This window comes from Plecotus auritus, assembly GCF_963455305.1.
Source record: "Plecotus auritus genome assembly, chromosome: 3".
NCBI classification, from domain to species: Eukaryota; Metazoa; Chordata; class Mammalia; order Chiroptera; family Vespertilionidae; genus Plecotus; species Plecotus auritus.
This window is the reverse complement of record NC_137772.1, coordinates 188,072,033-188,090,699: the sequence shown is the minus strand read 5'-3', so window position 1 is coordinate 188,090,699 and position 18,667 is coordinate 188,072,033. Positions and strand designations below refer to the sequence as shown.

Below are 18,667 nucleotides of genomic sequence, written 5' to 3'. Positions count from 1 at the left end.
TGTTATCAAATATTGTATGTAATTGCCTTTTGACTCTATTTACATCACTCTTCTGTAGGAATTTATTATTGAACATAAATAGGAAGATACTGTCCCTCCAATAGTAAGCATATGATGTAATTTTATGTAATTAAAATATTTTGATGCTACGGTAGATGGCAGTATTACATTACTCACTCTCCTCAGACAGCTTTTCTCCATGAAAAAACAGAGTATTTAGGACTGTGAGTTTGACTAGTAGGAATATTCAATGTCTGTTAGTTTATTATACCATAGGAAGATCACTGTAGGGTTTAGGAAACTGCTCTATTGGGGAAAGAATTAGAGATTGTGGATCAGGTGACTTAGGTTTTGACTTCCAGTTCCATTTTTTTTTTTTTTTTTTTTTGTAATCCTCACCCAAGGATATGTTTTTATTGATTTTTAGAGAGAGAGGAAGGGATAGAGATATAAACATTGATGTGAGAGAGAAACATCAATTGGTTGCAACCCATATGCGCCCTGATCGGTGATTGACCCTGAAACCTATGTATGTGCCCTGATGGGGAATGGAACCCACAACCTTTTCGGTGTACTGGACGACACTCCAACCAACTGAGCCACCCAGCCAGGGCTCCGTTCCCTTATCTTTAAGACAAGAGAATTGTTTACATCACTTATAAGGAACCTTTTACCACCTCTCTAAAAATCTATGACTAACATAGATGGAGACAACTTTTTAAAAAAAGATATACTTTTTATTGAATTCAGAGAGGAAGGGAGCGGAAGAGAGAGATAGAAACATCAATGATGAGAGAGAATCACTGATCGGCTGCTTCAGACGCCCCCCGCCCCCCACCCCCCCAGGCATGTGCCCTGACCAGGCATGTGCCCTGACCAGGAATCCAGGAATCCAACCGTGACCTCCTTGTTCATAGGTTGATGTTCAACCACTGAACCACACTGGCTGGGCTGGAGACCAATTTTTGAAAGAGTTTCATGGCAAGGGCTTTTGAAGCACCAAGAGAAAGAAACAAAGGGAAATATAAATTAATAAACTAACTTTTTCAAATGATCAAGGAAAATGTAATTTAGACATGTTTGTAGAATACGCAGTGGAAAAAGTGAGGCTGGGCACATTTTTACAACAATGATTAGAGTTCTAATGCTTCATAAAGAAGTCCTGTTGTGTTGGATTAATAATGAATGAATAAATAAGGATGAGGTAACAGAGAAACGGAAGCAAACTACTTGGGTCTTAAAATACTTTTGTTTTGCCTCCTTGTGGTAAATCTTGACAATGTTATCATCTAGGAATCTAGGGAACTTGCTTGTAAAGTAACCATGCTGAAACAAATCCTCAGATATCACTACAATTCCAATTTAAAGCAGATTTCCTGTTGGATTTTCTCCGTTTCAATGTAAACATAAAGACACTGGTACTATCTAATTGCTTTATTGCCCTTCTAAAATCTAAACCTAAGTGCCTATGAATATTATGAAATATGTTTAAGTAGTTAAGAGAAACTGAAATACCTGTACACTGTAGGAGATTAACAAAAGTATATGAGTTGCACTTGGTGATAATCACTGCAGATATAATTAAATTAAAGCTTAATAAGTTTAAAAATTCTTTTCCTGATTTACAATATTTTAAAATAGCAGCTTAGTTTTTTTCTCTTTGGCAGAAATAAAATCAGAGTGCTTCTAACAGTTTCAAGATCTAATTTATAACATGGAGTTCTCTTATAGTCTGACAGTAAGGTTAGGAAATTTAATAAATATTTACAAATATAATAGAGAAGATAAGCCTGTTAATTCAGGTAACCTGATGGCTAACTACAGTGGGCACTGCCAATATGGGGATCAAGTTGCTGTGAGGATAACTTAATATTAGAACTGTACAAACATGTGTGTGTGTGTGTGTGTGTGTGTGTGTGTGTATATATATGAAATTAGTCCATATATATATATATATATATATATATATATATATATATGAAATTAGTCCACACACACATATATATATATTCTTTTTATAGAATATAAATTGTATTGTCTTAAATATCATATGTGAGCAATCACATGAATATATGTAAGGGGAAACATGATAAAAATATTATCAGAGAAAATAAAGTACTTGGGAATAAATCTAAAAAGGGGGGGGCAGACATGTTATATAACATGTCATGAAAGAAGAAAAAACATTTTTCAGGGGGAAAAAGGTATTTATCTTCTTTAGAGAAAAAAAGTAAAAATTAAATATAAGGTGATTATATTTGCCTGAATGTACTGAATGACACTCTAACCAACTGAGCCACCTAGCCAAGGCTCTGTTCCCTTATCTATTTTTATTCATTGATGGTAGCAAAAATATACATGTAGCAGTGGTGATGGGAAAGGAGGAAGAGGACAGATGATCTGGGTGGTTGAAAAACTTCAGCTTTTTCTCTTTAAGAAACTTCATCAATAAAAATCATTGTGACCTTAGCCGGTTTGGCTCAGTGGTTAGAGGATTGGCCTGTGGACCAAAGGCTCCCTGGTTTGATTCCTGTCAAAAGCATGTACCTAGGTTGCAGACTCCTCCCCAGCCCGGGCTTGGACCCTGGCCCAGGCGCATGCCGGAGGCAACCAATCGATGTTTCTCTCTGTCTTTCTCTCTCTCTTCCACTCTCTCTGAAAATCAATGGAAAAATATCCTCAGGTAAGGATTAAAAAAAAAAATCATTGTGTATAAACTCTGGCATTTTTATCAGATTCCTTAATTGTATGACTTGACAGTTACACATAAGGGAAAGTTGAGGTCCATAAAAGATAAATTATTCAATGTCTGGAGAGATGGTAGGATATGGGAGAGGGGCTCATTTCACTACATCTTGAGATTTTAGTTTTAATCTTGGCACTATTATTAAAAACAATGGGCAGATACCATTTCAGTATTACATTTTTCTATTCTATGAAGTCAGCAATCAGAAAAATAATATACGTAGTATTCTCTGCTAAGAGAATTTTAAGAAACGCTTGGATAAAAAAAATGTTTCTTAGCTATATTTTCCAGAACCTTTGATAAATTAATATTTATTATAGTGGAGTGTTGCATTTTGCAAACTTTTTTTGACATATAAACATTTTTTGTTTTATGCTATACCTCTGGTGCCTTCTAGAACACCATACCATGTTATCTGTAGTTAGTGAATTCAAGGAATTTAGGGATAAAGCAAGGAAAAATACGTGACCACAAGGTGGCAGTAGGACACTATAAGCTTTATTTGAGCCACACTTGGATAGATACGCATGCAAAGGAAGTCCCTCACAACATGAGCCCCTTCAAAGGGGTGTGTGCATATATGCAAAAGGGGAGTAGGAGAGTAGGATAAGGGAATTCCCATAGGCCTGAGGAGAGGGTTTATGTGTCATGATGTCACTGAGCAGCAGATAAGGAGTCTTGGAGTTAGAGAGCCCCAAGATCAAGAGTGGCTTAGGGCCCTGGATGACGTGCTCAGTGGTGAGAGTACCAGCCCGCCCACTAAAGGGTCCCAGGTTCTATTCCTGGTCAAGAGCATGCTCCTGGTTGGTGAGCATGCAGGAGGCAAACAATCCGTGACTCTCTCACATCGATGTTTCTCTCTCTCTCTCTCTCTCTCTCTCTCTCTCTCTCTCGTTCTTCCTAAAAAAATCAATGGAAGCCCTAGCCGGTTTGGCTCAGTAGGTAGAGCACTGACCTGCAGACTGAAAGGTCCTGGGTTTGATTGGTTTGATTCTGGTCAAGGGCACATGCCGGGGTTGAGGTCTCAATCTCTAGTGTGGGATGTGCAGGGGGCAGCCGATCAATGATTTTCTCTCATCATTGATGTTTCTTTCTCTCTCTCCCTCTCCCATCCTCTCTGAAATCAATAAAAAATATATATATTTTTTTATAATCAAATTTAAAAAATATCCTCAGGTGAGGATTAACAACAAAAAAAGAGTGGCTTGAGGCCCTGGGTTTTATCTTATCTGTAAGTAGTAAATGTTGAGTACAGTTTTTCAGGGTATGCAAAGCAGACAGCTCTATATGAATAAATTTAAATCTACTTATTTAGGTAATATTTGAAACAATTGGATGAGTAAAAATTTGAGTTTGGTGCCAGAGGCCTTTTGAGCTAATAGTAGCAGCCGGCTATGAAGAAGTAAACAATATCGGGCCAATATATAAAGGCCCTCTTTAGCTCATTGATATAACAGTAATTCAGGAGGTAAATGTTGGAATCAGTTACCATCCCTACTACCCAAAGCAATCAATAGTTCAATGCAATTCCTATTAAAATACCAATGGTGTATTTCACATATCTAGAACAAATATTCTAAAAATTTATATTTATATCCTTTTCCTTAGAAAGAAGAACAAAGTTGGAAGTATCGCAATACTAGATATCAAGCTATACTACAAGGCCATTGTAATCAAAGCAGCCTGGTACTGGCATAAGAACAGGTATATAGATCAATGGAACAGAACAGGGAGCCCAGAAATCAACCAATGCCTATATGGTCAATTAATGTTTGACAAAGGAGGCAAGAGCATACAATGGGGTAAAGACAGTCTCTTCAATAAATGGTGCTAGAAAAATAGGACAGGTACATGCAAAAAAATGAAATTAGTCCACCAACTCACACCATACATAAGAATAAACTCAAAATGGATTAAAGATTTAAAAATAAGAAACCATAAAAATGCTAGCAGAAAACATAGGCAGTAAAATCTCACACATCTCTCATAGCAATATTTTTGCCAATATGTCTCCTAGGGCAAAGAAAACAAAGGAAAAAGTAAATAAATGAGATTACATCAAACTAAAAAGCTTTTGCATAGCAAAAGAAATGATCAACAAAATGAAAAGGGAACACACTGTATGGGAGAATGTATTTACCAATAATACATCTAATAAGGGGTTAATTTCCAAATTATATAAAGAACTTACATACTTAACACCATGAAGACAAACAATCAAATTTAAAAAATGGGCAAAGGACCTAAATAAACACTTCCGAAGAGGACAGATGGCCAATAGACATATGAAAAAATGCTCAATGTCACAAACATCAGAGAAAAGGAAATGAAAGCCATAATGAGATATCACACCTGCCAGAATGGCAACCATCTATAACTCAACAAACAATAGTGCTGGTGAGGATGTGGAGAAAAGGGAATCCTAGTGCAGCCACTGCAGAAAACAGTATGGACTTTCCTCAAAAAATTAAAAATAGAACTGCCTTTTGACCCAGCGATCCCATTTCTGGGAATATATCCTAAGAATCCCAAAACACCAATTTGAAAGAATATATGTACCTCGATGTTCATAGCAGTGTTATTTACAATAGCCAAGATCTGTAAACAACCCAGGTGCCCCATCAGTAGATGAGTGAATAAAAAGCTGTGGTACATTTACACAATGGAGTACTATGCAGCTGTAAAAAAGAAGGATCTCTTACCATTTGAGACAGTATGGAGGGACCTGGAGAGTATTTTGCTAAGTGTAATAAGTCAGTCAAAGAAAGACAAGTATCTTATGATCTCACTCCTATGTAGAATCTAACGAACAAAATAGAAACAGGGGCATGGATACATGAAACAGACTGACAGCTGTCAGAGGGGGCGGGACTGGATGAATGAAAGAAGGTGAAGGGATTAGCCAAAGAACATATATGTATAACGCATAGACACAGACAACAGTATGGTGATGGCCAGAGGGAAGGGTAGCATGGGTCTGGATAATACAAAAGAGGTGAGGTGCTGCGTTTTCAGAAGCATGGTGGTATCGTGGCTCTTATACAGGCCAAATGGGTTGTGACTACTTTGTTCTTCTTCAGTCAAGTATCACATTACAAATTATTCTGAACCTCAATGGCTACAGCCTGATGAAAGTATAGATAACAGGTCATTTAGCATAGTTGATAGATGTGATATTATAAGTTCTTTTATTGTCTAAAGCATTGTTTAGTATCATGGCCACTACCACCATTCTCATCCTCATAACAATTACCATTAACACTTATCACCACCACCATGACTAACATTTACTGAGTCCTTATATTAGCACCATGTAAAGTGTTGTCAGATAATCATCGTGACCAAGTTTTTGAGGTAGGTACTGTCATTATACCCATGTTACAGATGAGGACACGGAATAACGGAATGGGTAAAATAATTTACTCCAGGTCACACACTTATTAAAAGATGAAAGCAGGATTTGAGTCCAAGCAGTCTATCATACCAACCTGTTATCAGGGGGCATCCATGGAACAGTAATATATGTATCTGAGGACAGCGAGTAAGGACAGCTTCTACAGACTCATCAGTCAGATTCACACAATGTCCCATATGAATCTCCTATTTAAAAATGAAGGGTAATCAAAAGAAAAAAATAGGTTTATAATAACAGTATGAAAAAGCTTGGGCCATACTCTGATACAAAAAGAACCAAATGTCAACTTGTAAGAAAAAGTCTTATAGAAAGAACTATGTAAGTCTGCAGTAACTTGTAAGGTATAGCAGCTTTTTAAGTTAAATGCCCAACCATTTTATAAAGCTATTTGGCAGTATCTATCAAAGCTAAAGATGAGTATACCCTAGAACCCAGCAATTCCAACTGCTGATGTCCATTTTATAGAGAGAAACTCTTGTACATGTGTACAAGGAAACAATTTATAAATATGCCCACTGCAATATTATTTATAATGGTAAAGAAGTGGTGACTGGGTAAATAAATGGTGGTTCATTAATATAATAGAATAAGATAAAAATACCATTAACAGACATACATCTCAAACATAATGTTAGTTCAGACTCTTTGGAAAAAAGTATGGTAGTATCTTACAAAGCTAACCATGTGTGTACTATATGACCCAATAGTTCCATTCTCAGGTGTTTACCCAAGAAAAAGAAAAACATGTGTCTACATAAAGACTTGTAATGCAGGAGGAGAAACCAAGATGGCGGCATAGGTAAATACCTGAAATTGCTGCCTCGCACAACCACTTCAAAACTACAACTAAAAGACAAAACAGACATCATCCAGAACCACAGGAAGGCTGGCTGAGTGGAAATTCTACAACTAGAAGGGAAGAGAAAAGCACATTGAGACTCAGAGGAAGTGCGAAAGTAAAGTGCAGAGGTACGGAGGTGCGCGCGCGGAGAGGACTGGCAACTGAGTACGCGGCTATCTTTCTCAATCAGGAGGGAGATGCAAGCTCCTGACTGCTCTAAACTCCAGTTCCGGGTGAGACTCTGGGGACCCAGACTCATACAGGGAGGAACTGGACTGTCTGGCATCGGACGGAACTTGAGGGTGGTTTTCTCTCAGAGGTGCTTGCAGCAATTACCAAGGGACACTGAGACCTGGGGGCCTCTTAGGGCAGGGCTGACGGTCAGCCATGGCTGTTTGCTCCGCCCTGAGACCCCGCCCCACCCAAGCTGTGCACAGAGGCTTTTGCATATGAATGGCCTGGTCCTTTGAAATCTAAACTTACCTAACAAACTGCAGCTGAGTCAGAGAGACCCAGAACATCCAAAAGAAGGCCCAAGGCCCCACAGTAGCTTGCACTGCTTCACAGCTGGGCCTCATCTGGGCACCTCCAAAACCCAAACAAAGAAGAGGAATCTGCAGATCTCTCCATAGCTCCTGCTGGGTGGCCTGAGGCAGAGGCTAAATTAGCACCTCCTTGGAGATCCAAGAGCCAGTGTACGCAGTGGTCAGAGTGGGACCATCCAGATTACAACTCCTCAGATCCATAAGGGACACACTCAGGGGGAAGACTCAGTGAGCATCAAAGCCCCACTGAAGCAAGTCTTGCCTCATAAGGGTGTCTCCAGCACAGAAGTTCTCCCATCATAGACACAGCTGATCCTCACAACCAATTGGCCTGGAGGTCAATTCCTCCCAGTGATACCAACAACAATCAAGGCTTAACTACAACAAGACTGTGCACACAGCCCACAAAGGGGTGCACCAAGAGTGTTCACCTCAGGTAACTGGGGAGGCTGAGCCACTGGGCCCTATAGGACACCTAGCACACAAAGCCACTCTATTAACACAGGGAAGCAGCCAAAATGCGGAGACAAAGAAACAGGTCACAAATGAAAGAAATGGAGGATATAGAGTTCAAAAGCATGGTTATAAGGTTTTTCAAGAATTTTCTAGAAACTGCCGATAAATTTAGTGAGACCCTCGAGGATATGAAAAAGGTCCAACTAGAAATTAAGCATACACTGACTGAAATAAAAAATAATATACAGAGATCCAACAGCAGACTAGAGGATCGCAAGAATCAAATCAAAGATTTGAAATACAAAGAAGCAAAAAACACCCAACCGGAAAAGCAAAAAGAAAAAAGAATCCAAAAATATGAAGATAGTGTAAGGAGCCTCTGGGACAACTTCAAGTGTACCAACATCCGAATTATGGAGGTGCCAGAAGAAGAGAGAGAGCAAGATACTGAAAACCTACTTGAAGAAATAATGACCGAAAACTTCCCCTACCTGGTGAAAGAAATAGACTTACAAGTCCAGGAAGTGCACAGAACCCCAAACAAAAGGAATCCAAAGAGGACCACACCAAGACACATCATAATTAAAGTTTCAAGAGCAAAAGACAAAGAGAGAAAATTAAAAGCTGCAAGAGAAAAACAGTTAGTTACCTATAAGGGAGTACCCATATGATTGCCAGCTGATTTTTCAACAGAAACTATGCAGGCCAGAAGGGAGTGGCAAGAAATATTCAAAGTGATGAATAGCAAGAACCTACAACCAAGATTACTCTACCCAGCAAAGCTATCATTCAGAATTGAAGGGCAGATAAAGAGCTTCACAGATAAGAAAAAGCTAAAGGAGTTCATCAACACCAAACCAGTATTATATACAATGCTGAAAGGTATTCTATAAGAAGAGGAGGAAGAAGAAAAAGGTAAAGATAAAAATTATGAACAACAAATACATGTCTATCAACAAGTGAATCTAAAAATCAAGGGAATAAAAAATCTGATGAACAGAATAAACTGGTGAATACAATAGAATCAGGGGCATAGAAAGGGAGTGGACTGACAATTCTCGGGGGGAAAGGGGTGTGGGGGCTGCGGGAAGAGACTGGACAAAAATCGTACACCTATGGATGAGGACAGTGGGAGGGGGTAAGGGCAGAGGGTGGGGTGAGAACTGGGTGGAGAGGAGCTATGGGGGGAAAAAAGAGTAACAACTGTAATAATCTGAACAATAAAGATTTATTTTTTAAAAAAGACTTGTATGCAAATGTCCACAGCAGTATTTATAATAGTGCAAATTGAAACAACCCAAATGTCCACCAAATGGTCAATGTAAAAACAAATTGTGTCATATCGAGACACAGAATACTACTTAGAAAAAAATTAGAAGGAATGAAATATTAATGCAATCAACAGGATGGGTGAATCTCAAAATCATTATGCTAAGTGAAAGAAGTAAAAGAAGGGAGTAAAAAACCCAAAAGACTATATACTTCTTGATTATATAAAATTCTGGAAAAGGTTAAACTATAATGACAAAGTAAATCAGTGGTTGCTTGGGGGAAGGGCTATGGCAGGAGGCTGACTACAGTGACGCAAATGTTCTAATCTTTTTAAAAAATATATTTTTACTAGAGGCCCAGTGCATGAATTCGTGCATCATCAGGGTCCCTCGGGCTGGCCTGCCAGATCGGGCTGAAATCGGCTCTCTGATATCCCCCGAGGGGTCCCAGATTGCGACAAGGTGAAGGCCAGGCCAAGGGACCCCACTGGTGCATGATCGGGGCTGGGGAGGGACGTGGGAAGTTGGCCAGCCCTGGAGGGACTACAGGAGGGCTCCAGAGCGTGTCTGGCCTGTCTTGCTCAGTCCCGATTGGCCAGACCCCAGCAGCAAGCTAACCTACTGGTTGGAGCATCTAACCCCTGGTGGCCAGTGCACATCATAGCAACTGGTCGACTGGTCAAATGTCTGCCCCCTGGTGGTCAGTGCATGTCATAGTGAGCGTTTGAGCGGCCTTAGCATATCATTAGCATATTACGCTTTGATTGGTTGAACAGCTGACTAGTCGACTGGACACTTAGCATATTAGGCTTTTATTATATAGGATTGCTTTCAGAGAGGAAGGGAGGAGAAAGAGATAGAAACAACAATGCTGAGAGAGAATCATTCATCGGCTGCCTCCTGCATGCCCTCTACTGCAGATTGAGCCCACAACCTGAGCATGCCCTTGACCAGAATCAAACCTGGGACCCTTCAGTCCACAGGATGACGCTCTATCCACTGAGCCAAACCAGCTAGGGCAAAAATGTTATAATCTTAATTATGGTTACAGGGATGTATAACAATTACCAAAATTCATCAAACTGTATACTTAAAATGGGTGAATTTTATTGTATGTAAATTATACCTCAATAAAACTTGAAAACTTTAAAAAATAAATTTGAATACAAAAGCAAACTGTTAAAAGAGCACATACATTATGAAACTACCATGTAAAATTTTAAAACAATATTACAGAGAGAGAAAGATAAAGTACCCAAATACACAAGGAAATATACACAGGGATCTTCAGAATACTGGTTACCTCTGAAGGAAGAAAGCAGGAATAAGTGAGGGAGGAAATTTAGATATATAATTTTTTTAAAGTGTGGTTCAGTGGTTGAGCATTGACCTATGAGCCAGTGTGGTTCAGTGGTTGAGCATTGACCTATGAACCAGGAGGTCACAGTTCGATTCCTGGACAGGGCACATGCCTTGGCTGTGGGCTCTATCCCTAGTAAGGAGTGAACAAGAGGCAGTCAACTGATGATTCTCTCTCATCATTGATGTTTATATCTTTCTCTCCCTCTCCTCTCTAAAATCAATAAAATAAAAAACAAAAACTTAAAAAAACTATAAACTGGGAAAGAAGATCCCCAAATCCTAGGACAAAAGGCTTCTAAATATATTTAGAAACAGGTTATTGAATCCAAAGACTGAACACTAATCCAAGATCTTTTTAAATGGCTGTACAATGTGGTTACTGGGGAGGTGAAACCTTTTCTTTGTTCCTGTTACATTCTATTTTTGGAGGCCTGAAAATTAAACTGACAAAACACAGATTAGCAAGAGAGAAAAAAGACAAAGTTTATTCAGAGGCATGCTCATATTTACAGACAAAGTGGCTCAAAAAAAAGAAAAAAGAAAAAAAAGAAAAGGCTAGAATTTAGAGTTTATATACCATCTTAATAAGGGAAGGGCAGGGGTGGGGGAAGAAAGGACACTTCGAGAAAAACAAGAGGTATGATAGTCTTGTGACAATTTTTGTTTATGCAATTTCTCATCTGACTTCTCCAGTGATAGGAGTGACCTCTGCAGTATGGGAAGTCTTCCTTGAAGGGGGTTTGATGGCAAGTGAATCCCTTTAGAAGCTCTGCTTTCAGGCAGATGGGAGGAGGGTGGTAGTTCAAAGCTTTTATTTTTTATTTTTTTTCACATTGGTTGGTTCTCAAAAATCTTCAGCTACAAATAATTTTATGCCATGGTGGTGTCCTTTATGGATCCCTTCAAAGATCCAGAAAAATATGAAGGCAAGAGAATAAGTAGTCCTGGTAGAAATATCAGTCAGATATGAAAATTCTAAAGACTATTAGTTTATATTGATAAATTTTCAGTCTTCATCTAAAATAAGACTATCCTTAAATATGTTAGAAGCTAAAACTTCTGGAAAGTAAGATGTTTCATTAGAAGTAAAATGGGTGTTTGTTTGTTTTTTTAAAGATTTTTTATTGACTTTTTTAGAAAGGAAGAGAGAGGGAGGGAGATAGAAACATCAATGTAAGAGCGTAATATGCATTGGCGGCTGCCTCCTGCATGTCCCCTACTAGAGATTCAACCCACAACCTGGGCATGTTCCCTGAATGGGAATCAAACCAGCAACCTTTTGGTGCATGGGACAACGCCTAACCAAATGAACCACACTGGCCAGGGCAATAGGTTTTTATTTTAAAATACACTTTATCTCCTACTTTACCAATTTTTCTTTACTCTGGGAAGAAAGAGTTAGAGAACCCAAAAATTCATGGAAATACCTAATTGAAAATGGTTGTCTGCTAGGTTGAAAAAATAATTTCTGAGGATATAAGCAGTTTATTAGCATCATCTTTATAGATATTTTTACGTTACCTCTAATTTCTTGGCACAAGGTCCACTAACAAGCGCAATCACACCATTGTCAGATACCTAAGCAAAGAGAAAAAGCAACACAGCACATAAATGGGACAAAGTAAAATTTTCTAAAAATTGTTAATCATTTAGATATAACTTTACTGCCTCCCATTCAGCAAATATGTGTTTTAGCTACATATACCCTCCACCCTTACTTAAAATAACTGAGCAGAATGTGCCAAATTATACTGCAATTATTTAACCACCAAAGCATGAAGTAGTCAACAATTTCAATAAAAGTAATTATGCTCTTCTAATGAGTCACTGAAAGTACATTGGGAAAACACATGCAACCTCTATATTTCAAGTCTATATTTCATTTACCTGCGTAGCTGAAAAATCGACAGACTGCAGGAAAAAGCAGTTTTCTCCTAATGCATGTAAGGACACATCAGTAATACCTAAGCAGCCACCTAAATCAATGACCTTTAGCAGCCGGCAATTGCGCGCAAGAGCAAGGACTCCTTCATCAGTGAGACTGCAGCATCTTTTCAAAGAAGCTTCATGCAGGTATGCACAAGATGAAGCCACAGCTTTTATTCCTGGGGAAAACACAATTATGTATCAATGAGCTATAAATGGTATATAGATGAGAAATATGAATGATTTTCATTTAACTGATCACTAGTACTATATGATATATCTACTTGTATGACAGCCCTTTCAAAATAGTTCATCTGTGAGGATATACTTATTTATCAGTGACGCTGCCATTACTTAAAAGTCTTTGGACTGTTTCAGGAATTCTCTACACAGCCTGTAGTATATTCTTCAGAATATCTGCCATTAATGGTCAGCTTTTATTGTTTATGATTAGAGAGCGGATTTGCTTTTAGGATATATCCAAGCCATTCAGAACCATATTAAGTAATTAAATAGTACATGATTCTCCTTTTTGTTAAAACAAAAGTTTTAAAGTAATAAAGTCAATTTTCTTGTGGCCTCTGAAGAAAAATCAAAGTTAAATTGCCCAAATGTCTTAAGTAATGTTTCTATGCTTATCCTTAGGAATCATACCTGTCTATGCATTCCCTCTCCCCCTCTTTGACTCTGCCCTTTTCTACCACCACGCTCCTTCTCTGTTAGCCTGGACCAATCTTACTAATTAAACTGATGCAAATACACACTGGAGACTGGTACATGATAATGTGCCACATAAATAAAAGAGTACTTCAGGATCTTGGGCCCTTCAGTCCACTGTGAAAAGATAACTTTATGGGCAAAATACACAAAATAAAAGATGGTAAATGTATGTATAGGTCATTTTTATTGTTTTCATATCTTAAGAAAGAACTTTTCTTTTATTCATCATTGTACAGAATAAAAGTTCTTTTTAATGAGTCATTATTTGTATAAACATTTAAAAACTTATGCTTCTTTGCAATATTGTGATAATCCTAACTTGCTAACTGAGATGATAGCAAAATATAGTCAACAAAATAATCAACCCACAAAATTTTCCAGAAACTTAACCAAATAAGTCCCTCTTTCTTATAGGAAAGAAAAAGGTAAAAAATCCTATTTTGAAAAAAATTATAAAAATCCACCAATTCATCTCTCTGAAAAATCCACTAATTCATGTAATAATGACACTGAAAAATGCAGTTGTCTGGCTATAGTTAAAAGCTATGCATTGTACAGACTGATAGGAGAGTTGCCTGGTAAGTTTAAACTTATGATAATTTAATTTTCTGTTGTAATATTGCATCCAAAAAGCCTTAACAAAGTATGAACTGGTCATTTCTTCTTCTACTGTATCAGGCAAAATATTTAAAATATAGAGGTATCCACCCATGTTTATTTTAAAATTTCTCAAATAGTGACTTGCCCAGTGTGTTCCTTATCTTTCAGCACTGCGTATAAGCAAGAATTCTAATTTGGATTCTTTATCTTAGTTTGAATATTTTTGTTGATAAACATAGTTTCATACTTTCTTTTGACATATTTCCCCCCTTTTTTGTTCCTAAATTATACCAGATGGTGAATATTAATCTGCCAATTCATTCAATGTTAATAAACATACCTTCTGTAGTTATAGAAACTCTGTTTTCTTTTGAGGAATTTAAATTTAATTTCTTCAGTTTTCTGCAGTTACCCAGGTGCAGCAGAGCAGTATCTGAAATATCACAGCTCTGTAGATCTAGAGTCTGGACTTCAGGATGTAAAATCTGGAACAAGTACATGATTTTGAAAAACAAATTTTTCCTACAAATATAAACGTCTATTCCATATTCAGTGTTTTGGGGGTCATAACAGACAACTGGAGGATGGAAAATACAGCAAGGAATACAGACCATGTCTGTGTGAAGATAGATACATAAAGCAGGAGAAAAAAAACAAGCCTATTTTCCACTGGAGGCGCACCTTCTAGTGCTTCTAATGTCTTCATAGGAACAAAAAGTACTGCTGAGAATACAGGGGTGGGTACAAAGTCCCACTAGACCTGAGAAGCAGAATCCGCATGGTGGAGATGCTTATTCTCTTACAGTAGTTCCAGCCTGTTATTAGACATTCTAGCTATGCGTCTCTCACATACCAAATACTTATAGAGTACTAATACTGCTTATCTGGAACATTTACCTCCTTCATTCTTATTTTTGGGACCTAGTACAAACATATCCAGTATTACTGAATATTCACGTGAGGGCAACAAATAGCAGATTCATTTCAAAGCATTGTGAGCTCTCTCTCCGGAAATATTTTCCTTTACTTTTTTCCAAAATAGAAATGGCTTTACTTTTCTGAATATAAAAGTAATGTGTTATTATTGTGAAACATTCAGACAATTTAGAAAAATTATACAAATGATAAGAATAAGTATTTCTATTTATTGGACTCTTACCAGGAAGGGTACTAAGTGTGCTGTATACATTGTCACTTAATATTCTGTCTCTTGTTCTCTCTCACACACACCCACATATACACATACCCTTGAGAGACTGGTCATTGCCCTTTTATTAACGAGGGAATTGAGGCATTCAGAGCTTAAACAGCAACACAAACTACACAAGCAAAAAAGGAGCAGAGCTAGGTTTGGAAACCAGTTCTTCCTAATTCCAAAGGCCATGTTTCTAACCACTACAACTAAAGTTACCCATAGTACCAATACCCAAAGAAAAACATAAGAGTAGTTTTCATGTTTTTTGAGTAAAAAAAAAAAAGCCTTTGAGGAAAAATGAGCTCAGATCATATATACTTATGAGCACTTTTTACAAAAATAATTATGGTTGCATACTATTCCATAGCTCATTAAATGCATCTTATATGGCAAAATGCTAAGTTGAACATTTAGGCTGATTTAGGAAGCAATAAAGTTACTTTGTTTATATATCTACACTAATAAAATAGAAACATGCAAATTGACCATCACTCCGCTACACTACCAGCCAATCAGGAGTGAGTATGCAAATTAACCCAACAAAGATGGTGATGCCCATAGCGGTCAGGCGATGCTGGGGCTGCTGGGGGCCGGATTGGAGACACAAACCTGCAGGCCTGGCACCCAGCAGCCCTAAGGCCTGCCACCACGGCGCTGGGGCTGCTGGGGGCCGGATCGGAGACACAAACCTGCAAGAAACCTGTGGAAAGGGAGATAAACTATCATAAATTTATCTCTCTTTCCACAAGATGAGAAAACTGACCCTGGTTTATTTAGTGAAGTGGCCCACACCTTTCTACAAGCACAGGGTATGTTATGACCACTCTCAGGAAGGTCTGGTCAGAATACCGTCTCCAGGGAATAACGCTACTGTGGCAAATCATCTAAGAGAGGAAACAAGCTTTTGTTGGGTTTATTCTGAAGGTCAGAGAACATGCCACCCCAACATATGCTGTGTTGTTATATTGATAATCTTGAGCTGCAGATGCTTGAAAAACAGCAAATTCATGCAGAGGCTTTCACTGAAGTCTCCTGATCTGCCTAAAATCAGACCCCCCCAAAAGGAGATTAAATGTCATAAGTCCCCTTGACGGGAGAAGTGTCATCAGGAAGAAAAGACTGACTCCTGTCACAAGACAGGGGAGTAGAAGTTGACATCACACACAAACTTTGTTACAAACTATTCTCCCCCTTCCCCCATTCATCTTTCCTAAAAATCATTTACTCTCCTCTAAGAGGCCTTCATCTCCTGTCCCCTTTCCCTAGAAAGAAGGTATTTAAATCTGCATTCTAAGCCACCCTGGGGAGTTACTCATTTTTCCCTGGGATCTCCCACATATACACGAGGTACAAATGTTAATGAACTTTTGTTTTTCTCTTGGTGATCTGTCTTTCATTACAGGGGCTTCCACTAAGAACTTAGAGAGGTAGAGGAAAACTATTTTCCTCCTCCATAATTCTATCTCGGGAAATCAAGTCCCCAGCTGAACAATGAGGTTGGCTCAAGTACCAAGCAGTCCCAGCTGATGGGAGGGAAGCTTCTAGGGAGAAATCAATGATATTGGCATCAAGGTGGGACAGAGGGCACACGCATGGTTGCTGGTGGGAGTTTAAAGTGGTTCAACATTTTTGGAGGATGATTTGGCAAATTCAATAGAAATGTTCAAGGTACATCCAAGAGTCTTCTTCTAGGAATCACATCCGCTGAGATAAAGCACAAGCGCATAAGCTCTGGTCAGAACCCAGGATGCTACTGCGGGCTCCCCTTCCACGATAGGAAAACCTGGGGACAACCTGCATTTTTAGGACAAGGTGGCATCTATACTAATAAAAGGGTAATATGCTAATTAGACTGAACATCTTCCGGACGACCTTCCAGATGTCCTTCCGGACAAAGCCATGTTGGCGGGGCCAAGGTAGAGGAGGTTAGAGGTGATCAGGCAGGCAGGGAAGAGCAGTTAGGGGGATCAGGCTAGTAGGGGAGAGCATTTAGGGGGAACAGGCTGTCAGGGGAGAGCAGTTAGGGGGATCAGGCCAGCAGGGGAGAGCAGTTAGGGGGATCAGGCCAGCAGGGAAGAGCAGTTAGGGGGATCAGGCCGGCAGGCAGGTAAGCGGTTAGGAGCCAGAGTTCTGAGGGGTCCCAGATTGGAGAGTGTGCAGGCCGAGCTGAGGGGACCCCCTTCCCGTGCACGAATTTTGTGCACCAGGCCTCTAGTGCTGTATATGATTGTTGACTTTTTAGGTTATGATGAGCATACTTGTATGCTTTCCTGATTATTATTTCCTTGAGATTAATACCAGAGGCAAATTATGTGAGGTGATAGAAATACTAACTAACCCTATTGTGGAACTCATTTTGCAATAAATAAGTGTATCAAATCAGCACGTGTTTCACACTTTAAATTTACATGACATTATATATTAATTATATCTCAGATTAAAAACATACCAGAAGTAAAATTGTTGCATCAATGGTAAGCAAAATTTTAGGACTTTTGATAGTGCTAAACTGTCCTCCTAAAAGGCTTTTATCATTTCCACTCTCATCAGCAGAAGATAAAAGTGACAGTTCCCCACATATTGCCAACACTGGGTATTACTATTTTAAGTTTCTGCCAAACTGAAAGACAAACTGTATGACTTTTATTTCTAATGAGTTTAAATATCCTTTTACTTGCTATTAGTGATTTATATTTCTTTCCTTTGAGTATTTTATGATTCTTCTATTTTAGAATTTGTTTTGATTTTTCTTATTGGTTTGTGGGGATTCTTTATGTTAAAAAATAATAGAATTTCATACATATTGCAAATATTTTTCCTAGTTATGTGACTTTGCTTTTTTTTCTTTTTGTCATAAAGAAGATCATATTTTGATGTAATCAAATACATAGATCTTTTTCTTCTTGGTTTCTAACTTTAGTGATTTGACCAAGAACTGCAAAGCAAAAAAGTTTTATTTGGGGTCCTTAGGAATTGCAATTCTGGTACTACAAATTTGAGTAGAAATTCAACTGTGTTCTGAGGGGAAAAGAGAGAATTTATGAAGACAGAAAGAGTGGCACTGCCAAAGGGGTGACACAGTTGTTTTAAAAGAGCTGTGATTGGTGCTGTTAAGCAGACTTACACTATGCCATCTACTGTATACATGATTGTTGCCTTGTCTTTTGCTAGGTGAAAATTTTATTTCTTAATAGAGAGTTCAGTGATGCAGAGCCAGTTCCATTTGTGGTTTAGCCCAGTTCAAACGTTCCTTTTCACGTGTGTGTGTGTGTGTGTGGGGGGGGGGGGGTGTTAGCTCAGCTTCCTAGAGACCTTTAGATGGCTCTCTTGACAATATCAACTCCATTTTGCTATTTTTCTTTCACCAGTTTCCTCTTTAGATCGAGATTTTTCCTTATAAAGTATCAATGATCAATCATTAGGAAGCATCCCTGGTCCATCATTGAAAAAGCAACATGGATCCTGGTATGTCATGTCCCATATAGGAGAAAAAGTAGTTTCCTGAGTGTACAATAGAAGAGTTTATGGCCACATTTGAGCAACAAGGAGGCTAATTGGAAACTGAGCTAAGTCACATATTCTTCAGATTA

The 18,667-nt window shown here is 38.4% G+C and overlaps 1 protein-coding gene across 2 annotated transcripts in view; it reads right to left on the bottom strand.

Moving 5' to 3' along the window:
• The window catches only part of AMN1 (antagonist of mitotic exit network 1 homolog), a 40,055-nt gene that overhangs the window by 3,854 nt on the left and 17,534 nt on the right, over nt 1-18,667 (bottom strand). For both annotated transcript variants that reach the window (XM_080661771.1, XM_080661772.1), the window contains exons 3-6: nt 14,223-14,367; nt 12,524-12,741; nt 12,158-12,214; nt 6,235-6,346 (exon numbers count right to left, since the gene is read on the bottom strand). In XM_080661771.1, coding sequence (XP_080517897.1) covers nt 6,235-6,346; nt 12,158-12,214; nt 12,524-12,741; nt 14,223-14,367 — 532 coding nt within the window. The remainder of the gene's footprint in view (nt 1-6,234; nt 6,347-12,157; nt 12,215-12,523; nt 12,742-14,222; nt 14,368-18,667) is intronic.